The 23,004-nt window shown below is 35.4% G+C and overlaps 1 protein-coding gene across 1 annotated transcript in view; it reads right to left on the bottom strand.

Annotated features, from left to right (window-relative positions):
- Window positions 1–23,004, bottom strand: part of Col5a2 (collagen type V alpha 2 chain) — a 143,291-nt gene that overhangs the window by 27,489 nt on the left and 92,798 nt on the right. The window contains exons 13-31 of the mRNA XM_045148173.1: window positions 21,004–21,057; window positions 19,290–19,343; window positions 18,647–18,691; window positions 18,108–18,161; window positions 16,401–16,445; window positions 13,950–14,003; window positions 10,431–10,529; window positions 10,100–10,144; window positions 9,889–9,987; window positions 8,315–8,368; window positions 8,062–8,169; window positions 6,753–6,806; window positions 6,121–6,219; window positions 5,212–5,265; window positions 4,456–4,554; window positions 4,282–4,335; window positions 4,135–4,188; window positions 725–778; window positions 113–166 (exon numbers count right to left, since the gene is read on the bottom strand). Of these exons, the coding sequence (XP_045004108.1) occupies window positions 113–166; window positions 725–778; window positions 4,135–4,188; window positions 4,282–4,335; window positions 4,456–4,554; window positions 5,212–5,265; window positions 6,121–6,219; window positions 6,753–6,806; window positions 8,062–8,169; window positions 8,315–8,368; window positions 9,889–9,987; window positions 10,100–10,144; window positions 10,431–10,529; window positions 13,950–14,003; window positions 16,401–16,445; window positions 18,108–18,161; window positions 18,647–18,691; window positions 19,290–19,343; window positions 21,004–21,057 (1,233 nt within the window). The remainder of the gene's footprint in view (window positions 1–112; window positions 167–724; window positions 779–4,134; window positions 4,189–4,281; window positions 4,336–4,455; window positions 4,555–5,211; window positions 5,266–6,120; window positions 6,220–6,752; window positions 6,807–8,061; window positions 8,170–8,314; window positions 8,369–9,888; window positions 9,988–10,099; window positions 10,145–10,430; window positions 10,530–13,949; window positions 14,004–16,400; window positions 16,446–18,107; window positions 18,162–18,646; window positions 18,692–19,289; window positions 19,344–21,003; window positions 21,058–23,004) is intronic.

The raw sequence follows: 23,004 nt of genomic DNA, 5'->3' as shown, positions 1-23,004 counted from the left end.
TGTTTGACATATTTAAGGAGATGACATACATAAAAATACAAGGTTTCGCTCACAAAAGATGATGTGATAAGACAGCAATTTATATTTTTGTGATTATTATTTAGAAACCTACCTGATCACCTGGCTTCCCACCTTCTCCAGGAGGCCCTGGCGTGCCAGGAAGCCCCTAAACAAAAGTGAAACAACACAAATTGTGATTCAACAACACTGTAATCATCTTCTAATGTTGGCAGTTCCCATTCTTTAATTCATGCAGTCATCATGACTACATATCAAGTAAAAGACACGGGGAAGGAATTTTAAGTAAAACTTCACAAAAACATGATTACTGACCATTTGTTAAGCAATAAAATTCCATGGACTGTGCCAGTAAAATTTGATAAGGATTAAAATACCTTAGCAACCCTTACCTAGCCATTTAAAAACTTTATCATTGTTACTTGCTTATCATAAGAATGTTTGGTTTTATTCAAATATCTCTCCAATCTTCTAAAAGAAATATGCCTATTTTGAAAATTGGAGAAATTTACATCATTCAACATTTCAGATTGTGTGGGTCTTTAGACAAGACCTCATTCTCACTCTATACTGTGTAATACTGCAGCCAAGTCTAGTTTGGCATTCCCTATGTAGCCTGCCTGGCTTCTTTTGGTTTTATTAAACAAATGGCATTAAAAATATTACCATTTTGTAGAAGAAATGAGAAAGCAAACTCAATGCATACCTGAAAGCCAGTGGGACCTGGAGGCCCCTGTTCCCCTCGTTCTCCAGCAAGACCCTAAATCAACAAGAAAAATATGAATCCACTCAGATTATTATGCCTATTTTTTTCTATGTGAATGCGAGCAAGTATTGAGCCCTCTCATTTCTTCCAACCACATGTTTTTTACTTTAGCCAGATAAAAAACTAGTTTAAAAATCATCAAATGTATTCTTTGAAGATTTTGCTAGTGAGAAAATATCTTCTATGGCCAGTGAGGAAACTTGTGAGTTATGTTTATTTTTTTTATCTAAACATAAAATGCTTGCAGCAACCATAAAATTATGGGGAAATCAGATAAATCGAATATGGGAAAACCCATTACTTTCGTATATCTAATCTAAAAGGATTATTTTCTATTGTAGTTTATTTCTAAGTGTCATGAGAATTATTAATTCTTACTTCAAAGCTAGAATGACTAAAGAAAGCAGAGAACATTTTAGAAGATATTTAGAATGACCCACTCCCAAATAAATATGCCAAAACATTTCAGATAAACATTAACTTTTTAAATCCTAAGATGAAACTTATGACCTCAACTGATAAGCATTTTTTTATCCCTGCAGAACAAGCCAATTTAAATAAGTTTTCATTGCTAGCCTTATCAAAAAATAAATATAATTCTTTATTTAAATATTTTAAATAAAATTCATTATAAAATATATGCCAAATACTATTTTCCCTTGTTTCTATATTCTTCAACCACAGTATATAAAGATGACAAGGTAGCTTTTTCCAAAAGATTGATTTTTAAAGGTTAAAATAAGACCAATCATCTTGTTATAAAATGCTATAAATAGATCATAAAGAATCAAATATAAAGATATAGCTGAAACTCACTGTCAATCCCTTCCATTCTCATTCCCTTTTTTCAAAATTGATTCATAAGTCAAATCATGGAGAAAAAATGAAAATGTAGTTGTTCAGTTTTGGTGTCCTTACTACCCTCACTGCAGGAAGGACAACCTACAAGACAGTCACTCTAGCCCTGCCTATTCAAGATGCTCACTACAAACCTGGGCTAGGCTCTCAGTCCTACTCACAAGAGAGGCATCCTAATCCTGCCTATTTTTGTGACATATTGGGGGACTAAAACTCCTCCCCTGGATTCCCAGGGCTCTCTATAGTCTGTATGTTGATAATCTACTATGTCACATGGAATTATATAGATAAAACCCTCCTGATACAAGAATATGCCTACAGCCTATGATGTTGAGATGGAGAGGCCTTCTGACCACATAGCACCCTAAATCAGCATCAAAACATTGAAGGATGCAAGCATGTCATACCACACCATATAAGACCTCCTCCTTTATCCCCTTTCCTATGGAATTATCCCTCTGTCATTTTATATAAATAAAAAGGCTGGGGCACTATATTTTAGAAAAAACAGTTGTATAAATATTATTATAAAAAGGTTATAAAGGATTAAATGAAGTGAGGTAACCCAGGCCCAGAAAGCCAAACATCATATGTTCTTGCTCATATATGGATCCTAGGTACAAATGTTTAGACTCTTGTGTGAATTGGAGTAAAATATCAATAGCAGAGGTCAGTAAGCTGGAAAAGACCTGTAAGTGAGGGAGGAGTGGGAAGGACTTAAGGGGATGGTATTGTGTATATATAAATAGAAGAACAGATTACTTGGAGTGCAATGGCCTAAGTGAGGTCAGTAGAAGAGATTGAGTAAAAGAAGGGTGGGGGAGAGTTAATCAAAATTCAAGATATTGTGAATAAGCCATATGAAAACTTACTTTTTCTTGGATAATGTCACATCCAGAAGCCATAGACTGTTACTAGAAAAATTTCAATACCAGGGATGGGATACTTTCTAGTGAGTTGCTGGCCAAGGATGTTATTGTTTCCCCACAAAACATTACAGGATATTGCCAAGGCTCTTGGTTTCCCACTGGAAATAGATGGTAAGACCCTATTGCTGAAGACTCAATGTGCCTGGGCTTCAAGTTCACTGAGAAATAAAGCTGGGGTTGAGCTGGAAACCTACTCCCTGTAGATGAGCTGACAGAAAGATGGACAAATCTGTACTGCATGTAGTCCTATGGGAGACAGAAGCCATCAGTGGTGAAAACAGGGGACACTGTAAGTGTCAAGTTTGGCCAATCAGGCCAAAAGACGAAATGGATGTAATAGTGGCATGTCTGTTATGGGAGGAACCAACAGCTTTCTAATTGGACTGGTGGCCTCCTCTATGGGATAGAATATATGCCTGGTACTGAAAACCTAATCAAAAACCTATGGTTGGGGAGATCATGAGCATTAGGATTATAATGCCTGCTCTTGTTTGACTAAATTCATATATTATGCTCACCAAAGTGTCCTGTAAGCACTTAACCTAATGTCTATGCCCATATATTAACACTACCCTCATTTTTGGTTACAGAAACTTCTCTTTTCATATGGTGATGACCACTGGGATGATGAAAAGGCACCATAATGCTGAGAATATGTGATGGAGGAGCATTCAGCACTGAAACATCATTATTATACCCTCCAAGACTCGAGGAACATTGTGAAAGTGGTGGCAGCAAGAATGTAAGAGTGAAAGGAATGTGCAGTGGTTTGATTCAGGTGTTTCCCCATAAGTAGGTGTTCTGAGTACTGGATTCCCAGGTGAAGAAGATTTGGGAATTAACACTTCCTGGAGGCAGCATATTGTTGGGGGTGGGTTTATGGATGTTATAACCAGTTTCCCCTTGTCAGTGTTTGGCACACTCTCCTGTTGCTATTGTCCATCTTTTGTGGGCCACAGGGTGATGACCACCCTCTGCTCATGCCATAATTTTCTCCTGCCATCGTGGAGCTTCCCCTTGAGCCTGTAAGCCAAAATAAACCTCTTTTCCCACAAGCTGCTCTTGGTTGGGTGATCTCTACCAGCAATGTGAACCTGACTGAAATAGATGGGTAAGACTGCTTACAATATAGTTGTCCCAAGAGAAACTGGCCTCGATATCCATGAGCTCACAGTGCCTAGTACTACCTTCACAAGACCCTCATAATAAGAGAAAAGGATGATGGCATTAAAATAAAAATGAAACTAATGGAGAGAGGAAGATTTGATGGAGAGTGGACTTGTGAAGGGGAAAATGGGGGAGGAGAGAAAATTATTGTCTGTAAGTATGGAAGTTTAAAAAAATGAAAAAGCCAAACAAAAATGTTTTAGGTGTAGGAAGATGGCTCAGTATTTGCTTACAAAGCCTGTTAACCCTGGTTCAATTCCCCAGCATACAGATAAAGCTGTAGCATCTGGCATACCCATGCACACACAGACACACACAGACACACACACACACACACACACACACACACACACACACGCAAATCAGTAAATAAAATTTTTAAAAAAGACTACATACCGGGGGTCCAACAGGACCAGAAGGTCCAACTTCACCATCTTTGCCAGGAGCCCCCTAGGATCACACAGAGATGATTTTTGAGGGAAGGCCATAAGAATTTGTATGGATTCTTAAACATTTTCTTCTCTTCTGGAATCAGAAACTTACCCTCTGCCCAGGTACACCAGCATTTCCTGCTTCTCCAGGCTTTCCAGGATCACCCTAAGGAATAAATTGAAGCCATACTAAAATTCCATGAATTTCTTTTTTTTTTTTTAAAAAAAATCACCTTGGCCTTCAACTGAGGAGTCTGATGAGATAGCAAACATTCACTGTACTCACACTGCTACCTTTGGGGCCTGGAAGACCCATGCTCCCAGGCTGCCCTCTAATGCCGATGGAGCCCGGAGGACCTGGCCGGCCATCTTCACCTGGAGCACCCTAAAGAATTGATGAAAGGGGGTTAAGTCAGGTATATTCACTCTCTTAAGTATTGCATTACTCACATTGTCACTTTTTTTGATGAATCATAAAGACTATTTTAATTTTTCTATGCTTTATCATAGTGAATTAGAAAAGTAAATGGATTTTTAAAAAGCAGCAGAAGCACTTTGTCTATTTACAACAGAGATTCTGGGTGTTCCTTGTTTTTACACCATGTACCTTAGTATCACCTCTCCTTACACAAGGAAATCTTTCCTTCTTTCATTTACTCTAGTTTGCATTAATGAACATTTGCAACTCATTTTATACTGTACAATAGGGGAATGTCAATGAATATTAGCTGTCAATATTTATAACAGCTTGTCTCTGAAACATGTGAATGTGTAAGGTCATCAGGAAATAGGAATACTATTAATAGACAAATTTCACCAATATTGAAATATATCATTTCAACTAATTCACTGAGACATTTTAATCTCAAACATTTATCTCAATAAATCTTAGCCTCCATATTATGAAATTTGAAAACTCAGATTCTAAGAATTTGTCATCAGAAGGCACTTAAAATATGCAAACATATTAACATTCTTATAATCAAACAAATATGATTTACATGTACACTGGTATTCATTAAGGATGATAGACTTCACTTACCAAAGGTCCAAGTTTTCCTTCAGGACCTTGAATGCCAGGATTTCCTGTCAGACCCTAAAAATGAAAAGCAACTATTATTTTTTGTTGTTGTTTTTTTTAATTTATTTATTTGAGAGCGACAGACAGAGAAAGAGACCCAGCGAGAGAAAGAATGGGCGCGTCAGGGCTTGCAGCCACTGCAAACGAACTCCAGATGCATGTGCCCCCTTGTGCATCTGGCTAACATGGGTCCTGGGGAATCGAGCCTCGAACCAGGATCCTTAGGCTTCATAGGCAAGCACTTAACCGCTAAGCCATCTCTCCATCCCGCAACTATTAATTGGCTGCTAAACTTAAAATAATGATTCTAAGCCAGGCATGGTGATGTAAACCTTTAATCCCAGCACTGGGGAGGCAAAGCGAGGAGGATCCCCATGTATTTGAGTCTACATAGTGAATCCCAGGTCAGTCTGGGCTAAAGTGAAACCCTACCTCAAAAAAAATTCATTTCAAAGAGAAAAAAATAATACTACATTGTTGACAACTAAATAGAAGGGCTATTTCATAGTCTAAATACATGTTAAATGATATTTTAAAAAATGTAACATGAATTCTTTGTCAAAGAACAAATGAGTTGTTTTTCATAAGAAATAAAAAAATTGTAAAAATGTACAAATAGCATACTATTTAATGACAATAAGTACAGCAACTAATCATGTGCCTTTAAGAAAGGAAGGCTAGGTGTCACTGTGTTTTATATACATGACAAAAAATGGTGTTTAAAAACAAGAAATCATGTAAAAACCATAAAAACAAATGCTCTGGTTTATGTTAATCACCTACATTTTAAAAAATAAATTTACAGCCTTCACCCAGTGGACAGGAGGATTTCCTTGGAGTTGAAATCGTAAGTAACTGCAGTGATCTTACCCGAGCACCAGGAAGCCCTGGTTCACCAAGACGTCCTGGGTCTCCCTGGCCTCCTTTAGGTCCTGAGGACCCCGCAGGACCCCGTTCTCCTTGAGCACCCTATTTCAAAGTAAAACAGACCATCCAAAACTTAGAAAGAACTGCAGGAAACAAAAACAAGAACAGGTAACATTCTCATTTTTTAAATATACACTAACATGCAAGTATTTTGTCAAAGAAGTTCCAATAACTTCCTTGAAAATGCCACTACACATTTTTTTCTAATATGTCTACCTTCTAAAGTAGAGGGTTTCTCATCAACAAATGATCAATGCTAGAGCCTCACTCCAAAAGTTAAAATTGAAAGAAAAATATTCAAAGTCTAAATGTCTTTCTAAAAGATCAGCTGAACTAAAGACCTAAATCTTTTCTTCTTGTAGGTATGGAAACAAGGTCTCATGTTCTCCAAGCCATCATCCATCTCTCTAAAAACTCTAATGTGAAAATATTCATAAGAGAGATTTGGGGCTAGACCTGACACGTGTATCTTTCTTTTCAGGATCTTGACTCATGACCAGGGAAATATCACCACCTTGGGAAACAGCACTTTTTGGTGTACCACCCACATACATGCCAACAGGGTAAGATCTCACCTTTGGTCCAGGTAAACCATCAGACCCTGGAAAACCACGATTGCCAGGTGCACCCTGCAGGAAATGAAAATGTGAATCTTTAATGTTGTGAATAGTTCTGGAATGTATTGAGTGAATGGTTTTATGGTGGTTTTTTTTTTTTTTTTTGGAGTGTGTGTGCTGTAAAATTTTAAGAGCTGTGATCAAGCTAACATAGAAAAAGAAAAATATTAAAAAAATTGACTAGACAAAATTAGTTTAAGATGTTAATGAATGTAAGTACTGTTCCAAATAACTAACAATTTATTGTAGAACACAGATAAAAATTAATATGATAACAAAAGGAGTAAATGCACCATGACAGAGATCAAAATACAGATGTGTCTTCACTAACCGTCTGTGTAAATGCAAAATTATTATTGCCCTTCTTGCTCAGTTTCCTTGTACTCAACTAACGGAGACCTCTTCTGTTCAAAATTGCATGTCCTTTATGTTTTTTTTTGTTTTATTCTGTTTTGTTTTTACGAGGCAGGAGCTTCTCACTCCAGCCCAGGCTGGCCTCTGACCCGAGAACTCATTCTGTAGCCCAGGCTGGCCTTGAACTCATAATAATCTTCCCATGTAGCTCAACCTCCTAAATGCTGGAATTAAAGACATGAACTACTTTACACAGCACTTAATTCTATTTTCCCTGCTAGTTCATCCTTCAAGTGTCACTCATGCTGTCTTAAAGGACTGTTTCTTAGCTATCCAGTCTTACATACCTATAGTTACTCACATCATGCTACCTGATATTTAGCAAGTATGTAGGGCACTAAATAAAATGTGTAAATATGTTATATTACCTATTTTTTAATTTATTTATTATGGACATACTTATGTTATTAATTATGGACATAATTATGGACACATCATGTGTTGGTACCATCTTTTCCCTTCTCCATGCCCCAAGTCCGCAGGGGCCCTCCTCAGTAGGATTGCAGTTATTCCCCACTGGGTTGTGGATTATGCATTGTGGGAACAGCAGTCAATTATGGGGGATATGCAACGTCTCTGGGCATGATGCCCCATTTACCACCCCCCAGGCAAAGAATGAGATCACCGGCTTCAAAGTGGCATTGAGGAGGCATCCAGTTGACATGTGACATGTGACAAGTGAATGGGGCAGGATTGGTCAGCTGGCTCTTTTACACAGATAACCCTGCTATACTCTGCAAGGCACCCACGTCCTTTCTTTGAAGTGATTTAGCTTTCTTCACTGTACCAAAAGATACTTGGACAACTGTCTTCCCCCGACACACACAGTAGAGGAATGTGTTATTTAGTTCACCCTTTCTCCCATTGGGCCTGGAGGACCAACTGCTCCTGGATCACCCCGAGGACCTCTTTTGCCCTCTTCTCCAGGTGGGCCTATTGGACCTTGAATACCGTGTGGTCCCTATTAAGACAGGAGAAAAATATTAATTATTTTTTATTCCATGCTTTTATAATTCCCAATGTTATTTAACCCCTTGAAAATTTGTAGCAAAGAAGTACTATGCAATATTATATTTTTCTTATAATTAAAAAATAATAATTCTTACTGGTTCCCCTTTGGGTCCAGCTTCTCCTTTGAAACCTGGAACTCCTGGATCACCCTAAAATAAAATACCAATATAAGTAAGAACCAGAGCATTCAGCCAATTCCACCTGTTCTTATTTATTTATATTTTTAAAAATTTTATATTGAGGGTATGTATTAGGTATATAAGTGTATATTGGGTGTGAGTTTTATGGCAAGCTTATAGAAAGTCAGAGAACAACCTCAAGGCATTTGTTTGTGACAGGGTCTCTCTTGTTTTGGTGCTGGGAAGGTCAATTGAGCTGGCTTCAGTGTAGCAGGCTTCAGAATTCTCCTGCCCCTGCCTCCTGTAGCCAAATACGTGCTGGGATTACAGACACATGCATATTTTGGATCTGCCTTTACACAAGTGCTGGGAATTTGAACTTTAGTAAGCATCATTATCCACTGAGCCATCTCCTAGCTGCCCAATCTGCTCTAATTTAATTACAGTTAATAACAATATATTTAGTCACCAGTACGATGTAATATAATCTTATTTAAACTTTAAAAAATCCTACAGAATTGCAAGATTTTGTGGACTGTATATATGAATTTTTATGCATGAATATATATAAGTTCTAAATATTCAACAAAATTTATAGGCAATTTATTTCATACTTGTCTTTGAAAGACTTATTTTTAAGTAATTTGATTGTGTAACTAGAAAAATTAGAATTATTGCTTTATTAAAATTGGTCCATTAATATTAGAACTAAAGATAACAACCTTTAAGGATAATTATTGTTTATTTTAGCAAATTGACTTAGTTAGGAGTAAAATAATTTTATATTTGTTTTCTATTTCTTGAGAATTTGGAAATTTCATTTAGCATACTTATGTTTAGAATAATCTGAGGGTTTGTGTACATGAGCTTTTAAATACTGGTTATGTTGCAGAACCAAGCAGCCAACTTCAGAACATGTTAAAATCAAATGTGACATATCAGCAATAGCCATGTTTTGATAAACTGTTACTATTGCTTTAAAAGCATTTATAAGTATATCCACATTACTGAAACAAAACATAAAATATTTATGTAAAGTAACACTAGGAAAGAGATTTTTTATTTTTACAGATCAACATAAAGGCTACATAAACAAGTTTTAAAACTTAATCCTTTGTGCAAAATACATAAAGTCATTCAACATGGACAATATGTTGGAATCACTCTTCAAGAATAATTCTCAAAACAATTTTAGCCAAATTTCCATTTTAATCTTTATTAAACCTCTGTATTTCCTCTCACAACCTTGTAAAATATTTCTATATCATTTATTTATCAACCATTCATAAAATTCTATGAAGTAAACCATGTAAGTTAGGATCTTATTATTTTAGGTTAATACAAACATTAAAATATAACATATTGCAATAATATTCAACTTAGAATTAAAATATGAAAATCCTAGATTAGCATTTGACTTTCACTTTTCAAGATTTCCAGTCTTCATTTTCCAAAGCATTGATTAAACCAGATTATCTGAGCTCATGGAATCATAAATCTGGGTGTCTTAGATTAGATTAAAAGATGACAGTTGTTTCAAAAATCATTACCGGCTGTCCTCGTATTCCCTGAGGTCCAGTGCTACCCTGAGGGCCAGGAGATCCAGGGGGGCCAGTTAACCCAGGAGGACCAGAGGTACCTGCAGAGCCCTGTCATATAGCAAGAATGACATGATGAGCAGAACCTTGGCTAGCAGGCTAAGAACACCATCCAAATGATTTCATGCTTTTGAAATCATGCAACATAAATGCATTTACTTACTGTGGGGCCTTTGGCACCAGGTGTACCGTCTGTTCCCATTGCACCCTAAAAGTACATTTTTAAAAAAGTTTGAAATGTTAAATAAATTACATATGGCATATTTGGGGTTGTATTCAGAGGTAGAAAAATTGCAACATTTATGTACTATTATTACTTTTATGAATATCTACATTTTCCAAAAAATAAGCAAAATACTCAACATTGACATGGAAAATGCTGTTTTCATAAGTTTTAACAATATAGAATTGATTAACGATAATAAAACAAATTGATTTTTTTAATGTTCAATGTCCATCTTCCAGGTTAGTTCTTTGATATGTTAGAAACTTACAGGAAGACCCTGAGAGCCAGCTGGACCAGGTGGCCCAGTTTCACCCCTCTGCCCCTGAGGACCTTCAGGGCCTCGAGCCCCAGTAGGACCTGCTTCTCCCTAAACAGATGCAAAGGAAAATGATAATTTAAGAACTACATGAATATTATGGTAGAAAGATGATAGCATTAAATTCAAATATCTAAAGATGCCAAGAACACAAAAGGGATGTGTGCCAACTTGTTTCCCATGATCTTTCTTATGTGGTTGTACTGAGAGCTCTCTACATTTGTCCTCCTCTTTCATCGAGGTCAGGTTGACTCACCTCTATCTGAACTACCACAAATATGATTTTTTAAAACCATATTTACTACTTTTGTGTGTGTGCATGCGTGCGTGCGTGTGTGTGTGTGTGTGTGTGTGTGTGTGTGTGTGTGTGCGCACATGCATTCATGTAGGCAGTTTGTATGAAGGCCAGAAATCAATGTCTGATGTGTTGCTCCATTGTGCTCCACATTACTTTTTAAGACAGACTCTTTTAATGAACCTGGAACTCATGCATTTGGCTAGACTAGTTATCCAGCAAGCCCCAGGAATCCTCCTGTCTCCACCTCCCTAGCACTGGGATTAAAGACACACATCACCACTCCTTTCTTTTTATGAGGGTGTTTGTGATCTGAACTCAGAGGTCTTCATGCTTATATAATAAGCAATTTAGCAACTGATCCATCCCTCAGCCCCCACCAGTTTTTCAACATTTTATATATTGAGCATAATATAAATTTTCAAGCACTAAGAGGATCCCAGGACTATGAAGTTATTCAAACAATGAGAATAGATTCTCTAAGCCCTGCATGGCATGCTTTGAATTTGTCCTTAGAAAGTTTTAAAGTCCTTTAAGACTTTCTATGTCTTAAGGCACAGAAACAAATTAGACTCTTAACTGAACAGTAGACAATTGACTAGAGTCATTGTGTTCGCAGGTGTTGCTTTTAGACATGAACATCTCAAGCCCAACAAATAAGCTCACAATAAAATCATCAGAGAATAAACTGAAATATTTTTTATATTTCTAAAACCAGTATCTAAAAATGAGTTGCAGAACTATGCATACACATATATATATGCATATATATATATATATATATGAATTATAGTAAGTTTTACCCATTTTGAGATTTATTGGCCAAGTATATGTATATATATATGTGTGTGTGTGTGTGTACATATATATATGTACATGTACATATGTGTATATAATATATATGTGTACATATATATGTATATGTATGTGTGTATATATGTATATGTATGTATATAGGTGTGTATATATGTATATGTATATATAAATAAGTATATATATGTATGTGTATATATATGTGTATATATATATATGTGTGTGTGTGTGTGTGTGTGTGTGTGTGTGTATGTATACACACACACACACACAGGATTTTAATCATAAAGATCCTAAGACTATGGCAGAGTCTAACGCAAAGAGTATAAAACCAAGGGATTTTATGAAGGAGGACAGAGAGGCTACATATTTGAGTTTTATTAAGGAGTGTTCAGAAGCCAAAAATCTGACTTATAAATATCTAGTGCTCATGTTAGTGTTCAGAGTGACTGTGACAGGCTGTACAAACTGTAGTTGCCAGTGATGCTGAACTAGTTTCTATCTGCCATGGGGTGAGCAGAAACCCCTTTTCTGCTAGTCCCTAGACCTAGGTTCATTGAGTATTCTCTTATGTCCCGAGACAAAGCTCAGTTTTTAGGTGGGGCAGTGGGGGTGCTCACCAAAGAGCAAAGGGATTCTGCCTGTTTTAATACGGCCATGATTCAGTTGGCACTAAAATTTGGATTTCAAAGGCTGAGGATGAAGCTCAGAGGTAAAGCTCCTGGTTACTGTTGGGGAAGCCCTGGGTTTGATCTTCAGCATCATAAGGAGGGGAGGAAGAAGAAAGGAGAAGGCAGAGGAAGGAGAAAATGATGATGTAGATCTCACGAAGCAGATTCATCCAGAGAGGAACATAAATTTCCTCTGGGAAAGTGGGAACTACTCAAGAAAGGACAAGCCACCCTCTGAATGCAGCTCCTTCCTTGTGGCATTGAGTTTAGAGACAGCATCAAGGACATCCTGTGAAATACTTTGACTAAGTAATAATGTCCAACCATTAAACACTGTCAAAGTTCACATTCTAGAACTGCTTGGCTTATTTGCACACACACACACACACACACACACACACACATACATACACACACACACACACACACACCTTCTCTCCAAAGTGTTATAATGTTTTTAAGTAAGTTAATAATTTTGTGTTGGGCTGCATCCGCAGTAATTGTGCCTGTGTGGAGCCCTCAGGGTATGGGTTGGACATACCTGGAAGATGGTTCTCATGTTTCAGAGTATGTGTAATATCAAGTCCAGCCTGAGTAGTACTACTAAGCAGAAGCATGACCTACACTGAAGGTATCCTCTGGATCAGACCCTCTGCTAAGGATACACAAGGATATCACTCAATCATTGACAGAACTGTAAGAGAAATGGAGGCAAAGAGAGCCAGAAGCCTGTCTGTACTTCAGCAGTCATTTTGAAATACCGTCTACAAGACGAAACACACACATATATATAATAGGGCTGTAGGGATGGCTTAGCACACAAAGCATTTGCCTGCAAAGCCAAAGGACCCAGGTTCAGTTCCCCAGAACCCACGTTAGCCACATGCACAAGGGGGTAGACACATCTGGAGTTCATCTGCAGTGGCTGGAGCCCCTGGTGTGCCCATTCCTTCCCCGCTCCCTTCCTCTGCCAAATAAATAAATAAATAAACATAAAATATAAAAAAGTTATTACCACTGAGGCTAAAGGAGAATCAAACATTGTTGTTTACAATTTGAAAGTAGTGTTTTGAATTTATTTATGATTTAGCTAATCCTTATATCCTCTTACTGTTGTAAACCTTGACTCTTTCCCAAAGTACTAAGAGAAAGAACAAAGTGCAACTCACTACAAAGTCCAGCAGAATACTCTAATCCATTCCCACACAGAGAGCCAAGTGTCCTCTCTGCTCACTGCCCCAAGTGCTTATAAGGTGGAAGAGCAGAGGAATGTCCAGCATTATGTGAGAGGACTGCCTCTTTTGAAAAGTTCTAATTTATTTTAACTTCCAATTGTTTAGCAAATGTTGTGGTTGATTGCTTTCCATACTTTATCCAAGAATAGCTTTCCTACTCAATCAAAGCTTTATTTCTTGTAGCCCTTTCCATTGTTCAGCTGTAGAGTCTGACCACAACTACTTATTTGATATTATACTCACAAGGTTATAAGTAACTTTTCTTCAATTAAATATTATGCAATGTATCCCATTTTATTTTTTAATTTTTGTTTTCCTCTTCCAAGGGACGATGAACATACTGCTCTAGGTTTTTTGTCTACTTAAGAAAAGCTCCTATACTTTTCAGTTATTGAAATGTCCTTTTGCACTCTGGGATTCATGGACTCAAATACAGTTCAACATACTAATACCTTACCTTCATCCCAGGATTTCCTGGGAAACCAGAAGAACCGGGTATCCCAAGAGGACCCTGTTAAGAGAAACCAGTAAAGAAATCAGACATCTATTTAATTAGTATATAGGTCATTTTTCCATTCTCTGATAACAATCTATATTTTGGCAGAGGCACAATTTGTTTTGTACTTTAAAAGCGCAAAGACAATAATTTAATTTTATTGCAAATACCTTCCAACATTGATCTAAAGCAGTGCTGAAAGATATACCCAATGGTATCTCACACAGGAATGGAGTTTCCTAATTGAACCACATTTAATCAAGTAAGCCATAATTACAAATTGTCCAAAACAGTCATCTCTCCAGAGATGGCCTTTTTTCGTGTGTGTTAACCAGGTACCAAAGGCAATTATTAAACATTTGTACTTTGTAGCAAATTCTGGCATTCATTTTATTATAGAGAAGTCCGTGAATCATCTGCAGGCAATAGTAAGTAGGTAATTATTATCATACATTTGAGAAAGTATACAAAGTTTGAAAGGACTTTACTTAATGCTGCATTTAAAGAAATGATTTTAGGATTCCTATATGATACTGTCCTTGTCCTTCTTTGAAGACTATATTTGAATTTCATCAATTAGGAACTAATAAAAGCCTTTTAAAGCAATGTATTTTTTTGTCCTGTATTTAATTTCATTCTTATGGATAACACTGAAAAAATCCTCAGGAAAATTTCAACTAATATTCTTTTTACTTTTGGCACATGGAAATATGTAAAACTTTAAAATTGGTTCATTTTGATCAAGAGTATTCTCTCTGTCTTTTCTTCTCCCTCCTCCTATCTTACTAACATAATTCATCTTGTTGCATTTGACTTAACTTTTGCTATTTCAAAAAGATAAAAATTTGTCTATAGACTATTTAGAATGCTGCTCTTTTACTACATATAGTTCTAGTAACTACCAGTCAATCATATATGGCATAATTTCTTCTACATGTCACTATTGCTTCCAACTGTAAACCAGAGCACCACTACCAATTTCATGTAATTTGATGGGACAATCATGTGCATAATTCAATTGTCCAGTGGTTCATAAAATATCTTTATATTTTAGTATATTCATAAACATTAGTTTTGTTTTGTTTGTAGCATTATACTTTGAATGTCTTTCACATAATGAATATAGAATATATAACGATCCACAGGTTAAAACTACAATCTGCCTCATTTACATAGGACTCTTAAAGCCCTATATGCCTCTGGGTACCTCAGTGGATAATGATAAGCAAGTATAGCTGTACAGTTGGGAGAACTGATGCAAGTAAGGGAAAAAGTGAATAGATGAGTAGTGTGGTAGAACTTGGTCAAATTACAAAATGGTGCCTTCGTTCATAATTTACTGATTCCAGCTAAATAGATGTTCACACTTTGTCTTGAAATGAGTACAGCACGTTGATAATTTTAAAGGGCACCTACTAAATAATAAGACTGCCTGGAATAAAATAGAGTAAAATTGTTCATAATGGACCTAGAGTGCACAGTGCCCAAAATACTGGCACTCTCTGAGACCTCATCATTTCTTATTCTGGGTTATACTTATTCTCTGTTTACTCCAAAAGTTTTGTTTCTGTCTACATGAAGACAATCTGAAAGGCTGTATTTGAAATTAACATGTCTACCCTGAGTTCTATATTTGCATGTACAATGAAGTGGAGCTAATTTCTTTCCATCTAAAATGAAATCAACCAACCAGAGTCTGTTTCACCTCTAGTATTTCTAATTTCAGATAAATTGCGTCACCTTCAAAATTCCTAAAACCAAAAATGAATAACCATAGCCACTGGATTTTATTAGCTCATTGATATACAATCTACCTTTATTGCTGCTGAAATAACATTAGTTTACATCTTTAAACTTTCCCCCTAGAACTAAATTCATCATATAACCACTTAGTTTTATCTATATTCTATCTTCCATATCACCATATTATCATACTGGTCATGGAATTTCTGTGTCCAGTATGGTCTCTAACTAACTGCTATATGAAAAAGCTCACAACTTCTTAACATAGTAATATAACCCTATATGATCTCATACCTACCTGCCAGTCCACATTTACCCTCTTTATATTTCACAGAATTCACCATGGTTTTTCACTGTAATTATATTCTTACACATTTTATATGCTAAGATATCAAGACCGGTTTCATAAAAGATTCCCTTTTCAGCTTCCCTTTATACCTACTGGAGATTTCAACACTTCCTCCTCTATGTTCATTTTCAATTTATATTCTACATTATAGCAATTAGCAAGAGTATGAAACAGCTATAGTAATTAATACATGCAGTTTTCAAGGACAAGAACAGTTTTTATTTCATGCCTAGTATATGGTAAACACTTTATAATTTTATTAATGAATAAATGAAAGAATGGATGAATCAATGAATGAATGTGAAAATAACAAAACGCACCATTGGTCCTGGTTTTCCAGGCATGCCATGGGCACCTCGCTGTCCCTAATTAAAAAAAAAAAAAAGATAAAGGGAGATTATATTTCCATAGTACTTTCTCATAATTTATTTGGTTTCTAAACAACTTATATTGTAAAAGTTAAAGAATAACTATTAATACTAACTGATAATAAATATTGTGAGCTAATGGAAATTAACAATGTATTTATACAAAGCTGATAAGGTAGTAGTGAACATATCTATCTTTGTAGCAACAAAAAATAAGACAGAAAATAAAACTGATTCAAATTATTATTTTTACTTAAATGCATCACCTGACATATAAGATCAGAGACAATGAGAACTTAATATCTTAGCTGGATTAGTTCTAAGGACATACATCCTTTCAAATAAATACCATACATACATGCATGTGTGTATGCATACATACACATGCATTCATAGAAATTAAGTTGAAATGAACTCTATGGGTTTCATGCAAAACATCTTTGGCACTGGATATTTAGAATGTATTCATGTTGTCAGCTGAAGTGATATCAGAGGGAACACAGTTGAAATTTTTCTTGATCCTTCCTTCACCTAAGCATGTCCAGTCTCCAAAAGTTCTGCTATTTCTGTGGTCAGTTTAGGAATAGAAATGATTGACTTCCATGTAAGATCAGCTTGAAGAGCTTCCAAATTCCCCTGGGACTTGTTGAGATCTCTGTTGTAATAGCAGCACTATTCAATTTCTACTTCACTCAAACCCCTGCTTCTTTTATTAATTCTATCACATGTGTACTTTATGTCCATGCTTCTCAGTAAGTTCCCTCTACTCAAGACACTGTCTAAAGCTGGTGCATAGGAAGCCTGATCTGAGGCCCTAATACTACTAGTACCAGAGGTGTTTAAATAAAGCAGACCCTACATTGGAAATGTAAGCTGGATTTCTCATTGGACAACTGCTAATAGGCAGAGTGGGCATCATCCTTGGCTGGCTGTGATACTACAATAATGTGTCTGTTAATCTCTGGTTGTCAATTTCACAAAATTGAGAATCACCATGGAAACAAATCTCATGTCTGTGAGCGATTCTCTAGATTGCATTAGTTAAGATGAGAGGACCCACCCTACCTGTGAGGAGTGCTGTCTCTGAGCTGGTCCCCTGGACTATATCAAAAGAAGAAATCTAGCTAACCATCCATCATTCATTTCTCCACTCTGCTTCTTCATGGTTGGACTGAATATGACCAGCTCTTGCCTCCATGTTTTCCTTGTCATGACGAACTATAACCTGGAACTGTAAGCTGAAATAAACCTTTCCTTTCTTTAGTAGATTTTTTTGAGGTATTTTGTCTTAGCAATGTGAAAGTAACTGTTAAAAGTGGTATTATCTTCAACATAGACACTAAGAAAGCTCAGGCATTTGAGAAGGCTTAGAAATAGTGACTATTAATGAGATGGGATTTCACTGGACAATCATTGGAAGGATGAATGATGATTCTGAAACTAAAGAGGTATATTTATTCTCTTCACAACTTTCAAAATATCAGCTATGCTGGCTAATATTTCAAACTTGCATTTTATCTCAAAATAAAAATAAACATTATTCCAAAAGGCAAAAAGAGATGACCAGCTGTTGTTGTTATTTAAGCAGCATGATGATGAAAGCAAAAGTGAAAGTGCTGAATAGACTTCTCAGTGGTTACATGGTCCAGGTACACTTACAGGAGCACCTTGTGGCCCCAGTCGTCCTCGCTCTCCTGGCATTCCCCTTGGTCCCTGTATGTGTGAGAGAGAAAAGTTTCATGAAGCATCTAATATGAAGTCTAGACTGCTTTGACTACACTCTCCATCCAATTGAGACTCAATATAACTAGACATAAGCATATTTATATAATAATATAATTCATATGTTAATGAATATTTACAGAAAAGAATTTGGGTATGAAAATCTCTCCACCAGTGGAGATACAAACCCAAATCCCCAATACAAACAGATTTTTCCTTACCCATACTTTTACAATAATAATGATCTGAAAACTGAGTATAGATAAATGAGGGCATTCAAAACATAAGTGAAACAGTGAAATGCAGGAGGGCCTTTTCCCTTAAGGAGAGGACAGTTCTCTTGGTTTAGATTATCTATCAGTTTCCACTAGGATAATTTCATTAGCTAACATGTTCCCCATGTATTTAACTTTTTCATTTAAATATTTTCTTAATGTACTCTGAAAGACAAAGAAAATAAAGAAATTGATACTTACCAGAGGACCCATGGCACCCATTGGTCCAGTAGGGCCAGCTTCACCCTAAAGCAAAATTGAAATCACATGGCTGTATGAGAAATAAATTGATATGCACAATTTTAATGGCATAGTTTCAAAAGAGACATTTGAAAGGTGTGCATTCAAGGAAAGTTCTCATTATTTTACTATTTTTTCTTAAAATTAAATTAAAATTTAATATCTAATGAAATAAATTATTAAGCTAGAGATTAAAACAAGATTGAGGAAAATTATCATACCTAGGTGATAGAGTAATTATATGTCTATGTCCAGCACATACATATGAAGTAAAAATTTACAAAGCAAAATGTAAGTATAGTTTTTTATCATAAACTATTATAGGAAACTCAGAAATAACTTTTAGAAACAATGTTTTCCACAGATGTTGACATTTCAAACTGAAAAAAAAAAAAACACTTTCTGTAGAAACAAAATCAACTTTGAGGAAAAAGTCATGGTAACTTAGTCTTAGAAATAAGAAAAGCATTAAATAACAAGACAATTTTAATTACATATTTATTTAGACCACTCTGTACTCCAAATTATTGGTTCTGGAAAATTTGTGGTACTTGCAGACTCTGAATTGCTCAAGTGAGTTTATATGTAGATGTCAAACAATTACCTTGGAGCCAGTTGCTCCAACTTCACCTTTAGGGCCTTCAAGACCTTTATGACCCTGAAAAGTAAAATATAAAATTGTAAATATTTCCTGTTTTTTCTATTGTCAAAACTATAAAAAATATTCAAAAGTAAATTCATAGGAAATGCCTTATGAGAACAAGTTGAAAATTCAGATGGAGCACATTATGTTTCCAAGATTTAAAATAAAAAAACAATTCAAACAAAATTGAAATAGTGCAATATATATATATATATATATATGTATATATATATATATATATATAAAATATTCTTGCAGTGTTAATCACTAAAATGTGTGACTTCAAATAAAAATTTTTGCCTTAGAGGATACAAGGTCTACAAATTTCATAAAACTAAAAGCATGAGTTATACCCCAAATACATTTAATCTTCTGTATCTATAGGTTTTTGCATCCATAGTTTCAACCAACTAAAATATTCAAAGAAAATAAACTTTATTGTTGATCATATGTTTTCTGTAGTTAAGTCTATGAAAATTTCATCTGTATTGAATATGTGCAGATTTTATTTAATTATCATTCTCTAAACAATGCAATATAACAACTCTCTGCATAGCATGTACATTGTATTTTGTATTTGAGCAGTTTAGCAATTTAAAATATGCATATATTATATAAAAATACAATGACACTTTATATAAGTGACTTGAATTTGTTTGGGTTTTGGTATTTTTGAAAGATCCTGTGACCAATCATTCTCCAATGAATACCAAAAAAATAACACTATCTACCCAGCAAAATAGCAGCACACATTCTTATTAGTAGTTCAGCTATTCAAAACAGAATCTAGTCAGTGTATACTCATTGAATATTGGCCTTGCTTGAGATAAATTATATAGACAGAAAGATGATGATGACAATGATGATAGATAGATAGATAGATAGATAGATAGATAGATACATACATACATACATACATACATACATACATACATACATAGAAGATAGACAGATAATAGATAGAGAGCTAGATAGATAGATGGCAGATAAAGAGATAGATGGATAGCAGAGAGACAAGCAGAAGCTATATAGATGCATTAGATGATTGATAGCTAAAAGATAAATATATGCTAGGTAGAAGATGATAGATAAACAATAGATAAACACGTAGAAGATAGATAAATAGATAATAAAGAATAGGTAGATAATTAATAGATAAATGGTAGACAGATAAGCAAAGGGTAATGGACAGGTAGTAGACAGATAATATATGTTCAATAGACATATAATGGCTTTTATTTGTATGTACTGTGTTATTTGTTACATACTAGTTATCTTGCATTATCAAAGAAGCATTTTATTACATTCCCAGTGACTGTTGAATGGGCCAGTCCTATAACCTAGTGCACTCTCTATGTAAACCATGCCATTGACTCAACTATGCAGTGATTACCTATTTTCACAATTTTATCCCCTGCTAGCTGAAGCTGCTGCAGAACACAGGTTTCCCTCACTGGAATCCTCTTTTATGGCACAGAACTGAGTAGATGATACAAGAACTCAAAGTGTATTTTCTTTGTAAAATCTCACGAAGTTCAATGGGAATGTAAAATAGCATTGTGATTCAATAACCACAAATGAAGGGTAATTGGCACACAGGATTGTAAAAATTTTGTTTGTAACACACTGTAGTCCTAAGTATGTCACAGTATATATGAGAAGAAAATGAACTTACACGGTGACCCTTTAGGCCTGGAAGACCAGGAGCACCAGGAAAGCCTCGAGCCCCCTGTGAGGAAGAAAATGAGGCATATTAGAATCATTAATGCAAGTAAAAAAATTTTAATATGTGTTTTATTCAAAAATATTTAATACACAGTTTTTTTAACCAAAACACTATAAAGAAAAGAGCAGCATAATTTTATCAGTCAACATGTATCTGAGTAGTTAAAACTTAGCAAAACAAGTGCACTATTAGAAATAGGAACATGACACCAAATTCATGGATTAAATACCAGGTAAGAAAATAATGGTGGCTTCAAATTATATCATGGAGTTCTGGTAAGTAATGAGAAAAAACAAACACACAGATATATGAACCAACATGTACTATTCCTAATTTGATTAGGCTCCAGAATGGAAAAAAAAAAAAAATTCAACAGAGGACTTTACAGGAAGCATGTTTTCACCCCTTTCCTATGAGCTTTCTTTGTGGTAGAAGAATAAATGGCATCTGTAGCAAGTCAACATTTTTATTCTTTCTAGCCTTTTGAACACTGGCAATAAAATGGCATAAATATAATAGCATTACAATGTGATTTGGAATTTAAAAAAAATAAAAGTTCAATACAAGCTTTGTGGATTTATGACTTCTTAAAGACTAAATGAGGTCTGGGCATGGTGTTGCATGCCTTTAATCCCAGCACTCAGGAGGCAGAGGTAGGAGGATCACTGTGAGTTCAAGACCACCCTAAAACTACATAGTTAACCCCAGGTCAGCCTGGGCAGAGTGAGACCCTACCTCAAAAATAAAATAAAAAAAAGTAAATGAGGATATAAAATATCCAACAGAAAGAAAAAGTGAAAACAGTTTGTTTTCTTTACATAAAAATTTACAAATTTTTGTTATTTATATGCATCTTATACCCATAAACATTAAATTAAAATTGAAATATAACCAAAAAGCACATCTAATGGGATAACTACTTAAATAAGCTTGAAACAGTCCCCATGTACTCTTAAAATTGACAATGAACCAGTAATTTAATCACTTAATTTTATCATCACCTGCATTAGTTTTGTTTGCATTGACTTTCCATCAGAAGATTTTGAACATTGGAAGCACAGATTGATCAACTATTAATAGTTTTTAATTATTACTATTGGCCATCATTTTCCGAGCATTGAGACTTATTCTTGATTAATGGGCTAGACAAATGATTGAAGAAACAGTTTAATATTTCATAGCTTTTGTAGTTTGAGTGTGAAAGGTCTCCCCATAGGCTCATGTGTTCCAACACTTTGATCCCAGCTGGTGGTGCTAATGAGGAAGTTATGAAACCTTTAGAAAGCAGAACCTTGCTAGAGGAAGTGAGAATGAACCGGCTTCCTGCTCCTGCCACCATGATTTCCTTATCGCAAAAATATCAGCCAAAAATAAACTTTCCTCATTCTTTAGTTTGGTGTTTATTCATAGCAACAAGAATGTGACTGATACAGATATTTACCTAAACCTTTCCAAAGAAACTTCTCTTGTCCTAACACAAACTTACATGTACTGCAAACCCTTCTTCTCTGCATATCATATTCTTCATTTCACTATTTACTAAATCAATGAATGAGCAAATCAATAAATGAAACTCAGATGATGGAAGCAAGCATTACTTCCTTGTGACTTCTTCCAAGGGAAAATATTTCATTACTGCTTTGAGGTTGTCACAGTAAGACTACCTCTTATCTTGCTCCCCTAACATATGAAGCCTCACTAATTCTTCTGTTTATACAACCTTGCTTAGGAATTCTACCACATCAAGAATTTCCTCCAAGTTTTTCCACTGGAATCTTCTTTTTTTTTTTTCCCCGAGATTTGTTTCCCTTCCCCCTGAGCAAGCAATTCAGTGCACACCCATCTAAGCCTATGGGGGAATTACTGAGCAATGTTATTTCAAGTAGTTAGCTTCGGTTTTTATGGTCTGTCAGGGAAATTCTGATGTGATTACGTATCCCTAGTAAGGCA

Source organism: Jaculus jaculus, chromosome 4 (genome assembly GCF_020740685.1).
Source record: "Jaculus jaculus isolate mJacJac1 chromosome 4, mJacJac1.mat.Y.cur, whole genome shotgun sequence".
Classification (NCBI taxonomy): domain Eukaryota; kingdom Metazoa; phylum Chordata; class Mammalia; order Rodentia; family Dipodidae; genus Jaculus; species Jaculus jaculus.
The sequence above is the reverse complement of the archived record's forward strand: the minus strand, read 5'-3'. Positions and strand labels throughout refer to the sequence as shown.